Source organism: Vanessa cardui, chromosome 4 (assembly GCF_905220365.1).
Source record: "Vanessa cardui chromosome 4, ilVanCard2.1, whole genome shotgun sequence".
Classification (NCBI taxonomy): Eukaryota; Metazoa; Arthropoda; class Insecta; order Lepidoptera; family Nymphalidae; genus Vanessa; species Vanessa cardui.
The window spans coordinates 4,581,112-4,594,199 of NC_061126.1; the positions used below are offsets into that span (position 1 = coordinate 4,581,112).

Consider the following 13,088-nt stretch of genomic DNA (forward strand, 5'->3'; position numbering starts at 1 on the left):
ACATTGAGTCGAGATGGCCCAGTGGTCAGTTGGTTATCTTAACCGATGATTGCGGGTTTAAACCCTGGCAAGCACCGCTGTTTCATGTGCTTAATTTGTCTTTATAATTCATCTCGTGCTCAGCAGGTCTTCACCGTTTTTTTCCTTCGAAAATATCGTGAGGAAAAGCGGTGAAGACACATTTGACAGGTGACACATTTCATAGAAATTCTGCCACATGTGTATTCCGCCAACCCGCATTGGGACAGCGTGGTGGAATATGTTCCAAACCTTCTCCTCATGAGAGAGACAGATGAGGCCTTTAGCCCAGCAGTGGGAATTTACAGGCTGTTGTTGTAATCATGAACATTGAATTAAACTATTTGTAATATAATCAAATGTCCAATAAATACAATATGTAATATAATACGTACTTACGGGCTGAGAGTATTTTCAGTAAGATTAATAGGCCTTTTGTTGAAGCCGTGAAGCCTTCAAGTCGATCAAGTGTAAAACTAATCGACGCCAATATAATGATTCATACACGCTTATCAGTTATGTAAAACATCGATTAGTTACCTATCACTTTGGTTTTAGGACTAGGGTCAAAGAAAACTGCATCATGAACATTCAATAATAATTTATTATGGTTAAAGTCACACGTTTCACCGTGATATTATAGTTTTATATTTACAATTTAATTTTAAGAAACTGTTTCACAATATTTCGATATTCAAGATATTTATTTATGTAACATAGTATAATACATTAATCTGCATCTTCATTAAACCGAAAATTGGTATTTTGAGTTAAAAACACTAGTTGATGATAAGAGATTCCAAATTCAAATTAAACTATGAACAAAATACAAAACACGTTTTCAATTTGAAACTTCAGTATAGACCCCTTATCATTGTCATCATTATCATTACATAGTATAAAGAAAAGTCTTAAATAAATTAAAAACTTAAATATTTAAAATAACGCAACGGATTTTGATGCTTTTGATTTTTAATAGATTAATAGATAATAGAGGGATTCGAAAGAAAGAGTTTTGTATATAATACATGGATAATATAGTTAAGAAACAAGAAAAAACTTGTAGCATATTTAGTATCAGCATTGCACCCGTGCGAAGCCGGTAATAAAATATACATATCTTAACAATATAAAGCTGAAGGTTTATAATTCCATTGTCATGTCACGATATCATATTCTTATTTATATACACAAATATAACTTCAACTAACTCTGTATTTACATATTATATAAATTACAAGCTTCATATCTGTATCATATTAACTCACTTTGCGTCCTTGTGATATTATGATTCGCTTTAAAATTTCACTACAATAATTTTATTTAAATATTTTCTGCTATGTACCATATTTACATTTTGATATATTACAATTTCACTTAAATAAATTTACGTAATTTTTATTATAAATAAACTATTTAAAATAAATTAAATTTTTGATTATAAAATATAACAATATAATTTATAGATATTTATTTTAATGGGATATTTGTATTAAAAGTAGTAACTATATCTAATCGAATATTGTATATATGCAGTATAACAATCATTTGTACGATTTCATTTGTCAATATCAGAAGTCCGGATTTAATATATAATTACGAGCAAAATTTACACTAACTGCAAGAACTCATTTGTGTCATAGTGAGTGCAAACTCGCGTCGGTGTCGCTCTCCGCCCCGCCGAGAAGGAGACTTGTTTCACAGGGAAGGGGGCGGCTCGGCGAGTCTATTCGGACGTCTGGCTGACGCATTAGTCACAGCTCGATAGCCGCGGAACCTTTCCACGTGATACCGGCTCTTAGGAGGTGATATAATCGCAACACGCACCATATACATAGACACTGAAAAAAAAATTATGAATTAAACTTTAATATGTACTACTAACGATTAATTTAAATTAATCATTTATATTAAGAAAATTATATATTAGGCCATTTTTAAATCAGTTTTTTGTCATGACAGGGAATCGAACCCGTAACTATAAGATAACTGCGGCATTAAGCTGTTCAATTCTATTGAGAAGACTTGTTTACATATACGATGTATAAAGCAATATTTATGATTATGGTTTTCCGGTTTGATTAGGCCACTACAGACTAAAGGGACATTAAATCTTAATTACAAAGGTAGGTGGCACATTTATGGCCATAGCTTAATATTTCTAATAGTGCCAATGCCTATGGGTGGTAGTGACCTACCATCATGAGGTTCATTTATCAGTCCGCTCAAATATAGAACTATATAATTTTTATTTAACCTACATGATTCTTAATGCATCATTTAGCAACAATTATCTCGAAATAATGAGTAAAATTATTTTGATTTATGAATTGGTTGGACTATAAAAAGTAGCACAAGAGGTAGATTTGGATCTAACAAGGAACGGAACTAGAGTGTCACGGAAAACATTATTCAAAGATAAATTACATTAAAGAAAACATTAGATTGAAATATTCCATGCGTATTGTTAATTTACAGCTCAGTTACTTAAAATACGTTTATAATGTAACACTATTCCACTTAAGTAATTATATTCATTTTTTCCCCAAAGTTCCAATTACAACTTTGCTGATATTTAAATCGCCATTACTCCCGTCATATCTTGTCAATTCAATGTTAAAGTAGTTTGTTGTCTTATTGTTATTGGAATAGACTACAAAAAATGTATTTCGAAGTCATAGTCAACTACGGTGAATATAATTTTTTTAATCGTATATTCTGCTGGAATGACACGATCCGAAAATCAAAGCAGATTTTTGGTCTCTCCCATGTTTTGAACCTAGGACTTCAGAATTTGCATCCTCGCAAGCTAGTCGCAAGACGTTGGTCTTGCGACGAGACGTTGGCGGGTATGATTGAAGTAAGTATTGAAATATATTATATATTGAATTCCGATGAATCTATAATTTAAAATTTAAATGTAACATTAATTTTGCAAAGACTTTCTGTTGCTTGCAATGAAGATTTCCTCATTTCCATTTTATATAAAACTTTTTTTAAGATTTTGTAATTTAAACATTCAAATATTTGTTCAAATAAAATCGCTGAAGTTTATAAATATTATTGCGAAGGTAAGAAATGATCTTTCGCTGAAAAGAAGTTCCGACTTAATAGTATACTTACATTCAGAAGAATTCTCGGTATTAAAAACGATATTTCCGCTTTGCACATCGCGTCGAATTGCTGTAACAAAAAATTCATTATCAGCATAGTATCTATAATAATTATTTTTTCAAAACTCATCATAAGATCAAAGTAAGAATCATTTGTTTGGATAGAAGCAGCTTTCAGGTAACAATAAATGAATCTAAAAAATAGTACTGAAGCATATAGGTAGTATGCGTGTCACGCACATTAAAGGAGGGCGCAGAGAGGGTATGACGTTATATGAGAGCATCACTACGTTTTTATCACGGCATACGACCCGCTCTTACCTCTACGGGCGCCAATAGGTATCAATATAAAGGAAGTATAAAATAAATGGTTAATAAACAAAACATTGGAATGAAACTAGGATATAGTGCCTGTAACTATATGTAGTCTACAATCTTCCTCAATAAATAGTCTATCTAACGCAATATAAAAAAGGGTGTTTTTTGGCATAGATCTGGTAGTTGCTTTATAATATTAGCAAAGCTTAATCAATGATGTTGTCTTCTGATATAAGCTTCTATAAATATACTTATGACCACCAATAAACCCTGGTCTTTATTTCGTAACACGAAGGGTGGAAATACACGGAAACTGTTTCCTTTTAGATAATAATGAATCATTATTGTATCACAGCGTATATGTTCACAAACAATATAATTACATTATATCTATATATAAAAAGGTCAGAATATTTTTCAGTTCAGCGCATATTTGTGCGCGTAAAATTCAATATGTATTCGATGGACTATCAATGTTGATATAAAGTTGAATTTTTAAACCGATGTGTTTCCAAAGTTACATAAACGAATACATCGAACAAAAATATAGAATATTTTTTATTATTTCAAACAGTTGATGTTACGAGGTCTTTGATGTGTGCTTGAATTCCGACTATGAAACTTTGAATAAAACACATGAAATAATTTGAAAGAAGGGAGAGGTCATTATACACAGCAGCACGTAATATGGGGTGTAATGTTTAATTTAATGATGTGTTAGCTCGGTGTTTAGGGTGTAGCTTGATGAAACTATGTTCTCTGGAATACTTTTAGTTAATTATGTACCAAATTCATTTCAAACTATGCCACACACTAAGCGTGGTTGGGCTTAGCTAGTTTTAATATAACAATAAAATTTATAATAATGTGTAATGTTGTCTTAAATTTTCGCGATTATTACACATTTAAATAAAACTAGTTATAACGGATTGTAATCGCGTATATTAATTATTTTGGACATCCCGACGTTTCGAGCACTTTACAGCGTTCGTGGTCACGGGTAGACATATAATAATGTGTTATTTTCATTTGGTAATAATATCAAGGGCATAGTTATATTATACTACTAGCTGTGTCCACGACCTTGTACACCTTTGAATATATCAAAAAATATATTATTGTAGCCTCGATAGTGAAAGTCCCGTCAAAATCAGTTTAACCGTTTCAGAGATTAGCCGGAACAAACAGACAGACAGATAGACAAATCGACAAAAATTGTAAAAAATGTTATTTTGCATTTATAGACAGTACGTATACCACGTACCGTGTATAAATGCATATGCATTGATTAAATAAGAACTCTTTGAATATTACAAACAGATACCCTAATTTTATTATATGTATAGACTATTCATAACAGAATCAGTTAGGCGCATATTCCACTATGCTACTCCAATACGTGGGATTCACACGTGGCAGAATTTCGTTGAAATTTTTTTCACCGCCGAGCTCTAATTATATGACGACCAGTTCAACGCAAAAAGTTAAGGCGCATGATCAACGGATTTAAGTGCTTTCTAAGGTACGGGTGTAAACGTTTTTCTTGACTTCTGTCTACTACTGACTTTTTTTACAGAAATGCTAATAAATTCTTATTGGCTCGGAATTTAACTACAGATCGCGATTTGTTGTTTTATCAGATAGACACTTGGCAGATGTAGAGGCAGTGTGATATAAATATTGTTTTATATTTAATAACATACCGATTTTATTTGCACGATAAAACAAAATTGAAGTGAATAAAAATCATAAAGCGACTGCAAAATCTACGGATATAAATACATGAGCTATCTCGGTTTACAGATGATTTCACTTTGCGCTTTCGCTAAACTTGGTCGTGCAGGTATTTTCGAGGCTCAGATATTCTTATGTACATAGAAACAAACTGTGTAAGTCTTAAAAGGTTATAACGGTATTGTACTGATTGATTCTTTTATTTATAATATAAAAAAAGAGTCGAGATGGCCCCGTGATTAGAACGCGTGCATCTTAACCTATGATTGCGGGTTCAAACCCAGGCAAGCACCGCTGATTCATGTGCTTAATTTGTCTTTATAATTCATCTCGTGCTCAGCGGTGAAGGAAAATATCGTGAGGAAACCTGCATGTGACAAATTTCATTGAAGTTCTGCCACATGTGTATTCCACCAACCCGCATTGGAACAGCGTGGTTGAATATGTTCCAAACCTTCTCCTCAAAGGAAGAGGAGGCCTTTATCCCAGCAGTGGGAATTTACAGGCCGTTGTTGTAAAGAAAAAATGACAATAAAATACCTGACAATAAGTGTACACATCAGTTTTATATTTTTACCAATTTTTTACGAAAGTTCCTACGGAATAAATAGCACTACAGAAAAAAAATTACAATTCTTCCTTTTTGAATTTGGAAGAAGTTTCAAGTGAAGTGAGATATTTTTAGAGAACTGGATCGGGAAAATATATTTCGCGATAAGTACGTCTGAATAGCGTTAAATATAACGAGCTCATTATTTCGAAAGAAATCATAACATTAAATGGATATAGATTTCTCGATTTTTATCATTTATGTTTATTAAGTTATCCCGATAATAAACTGGTGTTCTTATGTGCTTTGGTTATAAAACTTATGAAAGAGGATTACTTTACTCTTTATACTGCATTTACTTCTATACCCTTGAATGAGTCAATCTGTAAGTAAGGAAATAAGCTCTAGGAAGATTTTTATTAAACATTCCTAAGAACACCTTATTGTAAAAAATTACTAATATTCATATTTGCCCTTCTTATTAAGTCGAAAGCTAGTGCTAAGAGTGGATACCACAATACGACCTCCGCTGTCGAGTAGTGTGTACATCGGAGTACTGCCGAGTCGATGTAGTACTATTCTATATTGTCTTGGGTCTGGGTGTTTGTGGTACCGTCGTTACTTCTGATTTTCCATAACAAGTGCTTTAGCTACTTACTTTGGGATCAGAGTAATGTATGTTATATCCAATATATATTATAATAGCCCAAAGGGTCAGGATTTAAGCTAACATTTTTACATCGCTAGGCGGCTTGTAAACCACTGCGCTAATAACACTTCTTTGATTTAATTGTAATTACTTTCGATACTGTTATATAAGAAATATATTTGGATGCAAATACAATTATTTGACGCAATCTGACTGATTTGACGTTAGTGAGCATTGTAAAACTTGACATTCTAATACTGGATGCTTAAATTAAAGTGTTTATGGTTTGAGTTTGATGAAGGAGTAACTGGAGAGGTGGAGTGGCTTATGAGTTTATCGTTCCTCTCGGAATTCCGAACCGTTGGTTGCTATCAATTTATTGTAATCTTGAAAAATAACGATTCTAAAGTACCTACTCGAATCGAATATATTATAAATCAATTTTTTTGAAATTTCGATGGCTGCCTTTCAAGTTTAAGTTAATGTTGATTGTTGGATGATTTTTTTAAATTTTACTCATAAAAATAAGTTCGATAGTCGTTTATAATAATATTATTATATGCACGAAATATATGAGTATTATAATAATACTTTTGATAAAACGTTTTAGTGTTTCTGTTTTGTTATAAATTTGATAAATTGAATATCACTCCGAGCAAGTTCCAAACAGACTTTGCTCTTAAGATTTATTTTAATCTCGTTAATTTCGGTAGCACGCAAATTTTGTTTTAAGGGTTCTCGAACTTAATACAAATTATTCAATTTCGTTACATTGAAGAGCACATTTAAAACTTGGATTTAATTCATGTTTAAATCGTTACAGAATGTCTGTTATTTAACAACGATTTATATCTGGATATTCTTTATGTCTTTCAAAATTAGCTCTAAAGCAATTAGCATTACTAATCAGTATTGATAAGATTTAATATTAACATGGTTATTTTTATTACTAAAGTTATTAATTTCGGGATATTTACCATGTTTTTTTTTATATTTATTCGTTGGAGCTCGATATTTCGACATTATCTACGAATGTCTCGTGAACAAGAATTATTAACTTCAGTATGATAATTTGAAATAACATTGGATTATTTTTACCAATATTAATGATATATATAACCCGTTTTAGCAGTTTGTACCGTCTCGGCTTAAGGAAATGATTTGCTATTTATTCTTAGGTATAAAGTATACACTGATTGGTCGCAGATTATACAAAATACGATGTTATTCAGGACAGATAAAATTAACGTGTTCTATCAACTGTACCTTCACGCCAAATGCAATAATATTATATAATACATATAATTGTAATAGCGACTTAATATTTAGTATGTTTACTCAGAAGCAGAGAACTGCGGTTGAGAGGTGCATGACAGCATAAGACGTAACACAAACTTTTCTTTCATTACTTGAGAGAGAGTCGAGCTTTTTTCGTACTAGTCGGTCATACCCATTTTCTGACTCGCATAACCATTTTGTGGAACCAGCTTTCGCCGGCGGTTTTTCCGAACCGATACGACATGGGAACCTTCAAGAAAAGAGCGTACTCCTTTCTCAAAGGCCGGCAACGCACCTGCAAGCCCCCTGGTGCTGCAGATGTCCATGGGCGGTGGTAGTCACTTTCCATCAGGAGAGCTTCCTGCTCGTTTGCCACCTATCACATAAAAATACCCCCAACGCGGCCTTAAAGATGTAACACAAAAGGTCTGATAAAAGCCAAATCCAGCTATTATACAAGTAGAATACAGTAATTATTCAATAATTATAAGCATGAAACATTTTATTATCTGTGTACGAACCATCTGTTTTATATTACTTAAGTAATTACGACTAGGTTACACAGAACGTAGCACGCCCATAAAAGTTGACCACTCATTAGCTAATGAAAAATCATTATGGCAACACTCACTGCTTAGAATAAAATTAACGTCGCAAGTGGTATTAATTACTCTAGTAACACGTGCTGTTATTTAAATATGTTGTTTACGTAAATACCAATGTTTTCCTTAATCACCGTTAGTCTTTGGATTGACAGATGTTTTAGTGTGTAATTAATTGTAGCAGTATACAAATAAAATATAATAATTATGTATTTTGTGACTTTTATGGCAATAATATTACCACTTGTTACTTGAATAAGTAAATATTAAATCAATCGTATATAGAAGATAATATAAGATAAGAAGCTAGGTAGTTATAGCTGGAAATTCTTTGTTACCGTCTCACGATACTATGTGAAAGCGATCCCGTGGCGCCCGCCGAAGAGATGAAAAGGGTATCAAAGTTTTTTAATGGGTATTCCAGTTAACTAGGATGCAATATGAGTCCTTGGCATCGACGCATCCCACAAGGACAAGAAACCAACCCCCCCCCAACCCCTTAATACAAAACGACTTTTTCCAGCAAGTTAAAAAAAAGTAATTCTATGTTACGGAAGAGGTAACATTAATGACTATGTATATTGCTTTTTATCTTTTAGTTCTTACATAACAAAAAAACATTTAACAACAATTAGTTTTAAGTATAACAGTATAATACGGCTAGAGTTAATTTATCATCACACCGTAAATCATCAGTATCAAATGTATACTAATATCTGTTATTTGTCATTTCAATTCTATCTGTACTCGATTGGTAAATTGTAATCAAGACTTCTGCGTTGTCTAAAAATCACACAAAGAACTTTTTTTAATAAACGCTGATTTTGTTTCAAAGATTGTTTACTAGACAATGAAGGTAATCCAGTAAATATATATAAATTTAATACTAATAGTAAGTCGTAATAAACGCAAGTATGAGTACCATTATTTGGTCTAGGTTTCTTTTCCAATTAAAATGTTATGAAGTTTATTATATCAAGGTTATATCACTACGTAGTGGATTTGTAGTAGAGTTTCATCCTACTGATATACGTTTCCTAACAACGTTTTACTTCATCGCTAAGCATGAGTTGTCGCATAAATTAATTACATGAAAAGGCAGTGGTACTCGTTCGGATTTTATACCGCAGTCTTCGTTCATTATTTAAGTGTGATTCATTTGTTCTAATCACTGGACTCTCTTCTCTCCCGTTTTACTGTCGATGTTATAGTATTACGATATCTTTAAAAAATGTAACGTAGGATTATTATGGTACAGCTACTTTGTGGTAGGGTTTATATTTTACGGCCAAACAGTGGTATTGTTGTCTTCCATTTGAAGGGTGAGTAGGCCATTGAAATTTCAGGCACACGTGACATAGCATCTTCGGTCTCATTCAATGGGAAATTTCACAGCGCTCATGTCTACATGATGTTTGACATCTGATGAACATTTATCATCTGTTGGCATACATTTGCCGATAGCAAATCTATTACATCCTTATCCTTACATACTATAAAACAAAGTCGCTTACCGCTTTCTGTCCCTTTGTATGCTTAGAACCTTCAAACAACGGATTCGGATGAGGTTTTTTTAAGTAGATAGAGTGATTCGAGTGGAAGGTTTTTTGTATATAACACATGTACAATACAGTAAAGAAACAAGAAAAATTCTGTAGTATATATTTTAGTATCAGCTAATAAAAAATAAATCAATAATAATCTATCTATTTGTTTAACTTTTATAAATGATGCTTTCACATGTTTTAACAGTCACATCTCACTAATTCATATTATGATACTATTGTATGCCATTTCCAATAATATGTTTATCCTTAAAAAAGCACGGATAATTATTATATACGTGATGTTGGAATTGTTTGAAGGCCGAGGGAGTTTGATCGATATACGTGAGGACGTATCGTGTTAACGATTTATTAGTATTCGGAACATTGATATTGGGAGACGAATGACCAAATATTTTGTTGATTTAGTCCAGTCACAAAAACGCCGCATGATATATTTCGACAGATACTGTGTTCTATTCGTTTGAATGTAGATTTTCTATAACAATAAGTGATAGTTTGTATACGTTTCAAAAGAGTTTATACAGAAGCCCGGAATGACGTTTTCTCGCCAACGATGTTGACATAATAGGTTACTTTTCAAATATAACATAATAGGTTGGGGAAAAAGTTTCTTCGTATTTTATATGAAAATTCAAAAAGTTTTTTTTATAGTTTATTTACATTTGACTAAAGTATGTAGGTGCCATTTTGTTCCATAACTTTTTGCCATCTTGTTGGTAGTGACATGATCCCAATGCTGTAAAAATTTTGGGGCTTCTGATCGAAAAACTGCGACAGGTGGTTTTGGCAGTCCTCTCGTGATGTTAACCTGACACTGCCTAAGGAATTCTGCAGAGACCGAAACAGATGAAAATCTGAAGGTGCAAGGTCAGGACTATACGGCGGATGCATTAATACCTCCCAGCCAAACTCTCGTAATTTTTGTTGAGTGGCTAAAGATGTGTGAGGTCTAGCGTTGTCATGGTGAAAAACCACACCCCTTCTGTTGATCAATTCTGGCCGCTTTCTCTCAATTTCTTGCTTCAATCTCATCAATTGTTCGCAATACAGTTCTGAATCGATGGTCCTAACAGCTCATAATGAATGATGCCCTTCCAATCCCACCATACACACAGCATTACTTTGTTGCGAGTTAATCCGGGTTTTGCCACAGTCTGTGAAGCTTGACCGGCCTTTGACCACGATCTTTTTCGCACGTTCTTGTCGTATGTGATCCACTTTTCATCACCAGTTATCAGCTTCTTCAAAAATGGTTCGGTTTCATTACGTCGTAATAAAGAATCACAAATGAGTACACGGTTCATTAGGTTTCTTTCAGTGAGTTCATGAGGCACCCATATATCGAGCTTTTTTGTGTACCCAGCTTTATTCAAATGAGTCAAAACCGTTTTGTGGTCCATTGCCAGTTCTTCAGCTACATCGTAACTACTAATATGCCGATCTAGCTCCACTTTTTCAAAAATGGCATCAATTTTGTCCGTAACAGGGCGACCAGAGCGAGATGCATCTTTGATATCAAAATTTCCGGCTTGAAAACGCTTAAACCAAACTTGCGCTACTCTCATAGATACTGCATTAGGTCCATAAACATCACAAATTTTTTTCGCGGCTTGAGTTGCATTTTTACCTTTTCAACCGACTTCCAAAAGGAGGAGGTTATCAATTCGTCTGTATTTTTTTTTTTTTTTTTATGTTTGTTACCTCATAACTTTTCACTGGGTGGACCGATTTTGATAATTTTTTTTTTGTTTGAAAGGTAGTGCTTCCCGTAGGGTCCCATTTTTTTATTTTTTTTCCGATGATGGTATCCATGTGAAAACGACATAAGTCTTAAATTTGCAGTATGTATATGCGCGACAAATAGGTGAATAACTGAAAATCACGTTAACCAATTTTGATAATTCTTTTTTTATTATAAAATATATACTTCAAGGGTAATTTGGTGAAAGTTTGGTAAGGTTCTGAGCACAGGATCCATGACAAAGTAACGGAACGGAAGGGAACGGAACAATTCTGAGGAGCACGTTAGCGATACTCGGTCGAATCTTTTATTTATAGGTTATTTGGATATTTGAGTCACCTTCCGTAATGTGGATATGTTTATGTAATTATCATAGTCGAATATTATAATCAACTAGCTACCCACCCCGGCTTCGCACGGGTGCAATACTGATACTAAATATACTACAGAATTTGTTTATATACGACATCACATAGCAAACTTCTAAAATTATCAGTGTTTCTTTACTATATTGTTCATGTATTATATACACAAACCTTCCCCTTGAATCACACTATCTTTTAAAAAAAACCGCATCAAAATCCGTTGCGTAGATTTAAAGATATAGGGACAGAGAAAGCGACTTTGTTTTATACTATGTAGTGATGGAACTCCTATACGGCTTGCAGTTAGGGTGCAATATGGGGCAGAATTTCTTACTATCTTTAATCAAATTTTGTGTATGTGATGTGATGTCATATGATGTACGAAATATAGTTGGTCTTTTTCAAAGTTTTTTTGCTGAGTTCGATTACAGCTCTTTCGAGGGATCCTTGTAGTTTACGGCGCGTGACGTATTAAATCCGCATTTTCGAAAGTCTATTTTTGCTTTATTCGCAAGTTTCCTTTGAAATTGTCCTCGAAGTAGTTTCTGACTCATATAAACGGAACGCTTAATCTATCCATATTAAAAAAAATTAGTTAGTCAACATCAGCTTCACTTAAAATCAAAAAATAAATAAAATTTTAACAAAAAGAAAAACCGACTTCAAACAAAACACTATTTTAAAACAAATGAATATCACGAAAAAGTAATAAAAATAATTGCGTATTCAACATATTTTTTAGAGTCTTCCTAAGTTAAATGAAATGAAAAATATTAGACTACTTAAAAGTCGAGTGTTTTGTTTGAAGTCGGTTTTTCTTTTTGTTAAAATTTTATTTATTTATAGTAAAATTTTAAAATATATCGAATTTCTTCTTTAGATTCACTCATTTTAACAACAACAAAAACAAATGAAAATCACACAAATTCCTAATTTGAATTTGGAAGTGCCTTCTTTAAAATTAAAACTTTTTAATGATACCAAAACCAGCCAGATACAAATGGTATAGCCAAAGAGATTTTATTACAAGTTCATACATACTATATGCGAAAAGACTTTTTCCCCAACCTAATATAATTATAGTCTCTTGAAGACATGAAGTTATCTTTACAATCACACAAATCTTAGATTTATATATTTCATTAGTTTTAC

General features: G+C 32.8%; 1 protein-coding gene across 1 annotated transcript in view; it reads right to left on the reverse strand.

Moving 5' to 3' along the window:
• Positions 1-604: 604 nt before the first annotated feature.
• LOC124544472 overlaps positions 605-13,088 on the reverse strand; it is a 66,070-nt gene continuing 53,586 nt past the window's right edge. The window contains exons 6-7 of the mRNA XM_047123043.1: positions 3,142-3,201; positions 605-1,859 (exon numbers count right to left, since the gene is read on the reverse strand). Of these exons, the coding sequence (XP_046978999.1) occupies positions 1,773-1,859; positions 3,142-3,201 (147 nt within the window). The 3' untranslated portion in view covers positions 605-1,772. The remainder of the gene's footprint in view (positions 1,860-3,141; positions 3,202-13,088) is intronic.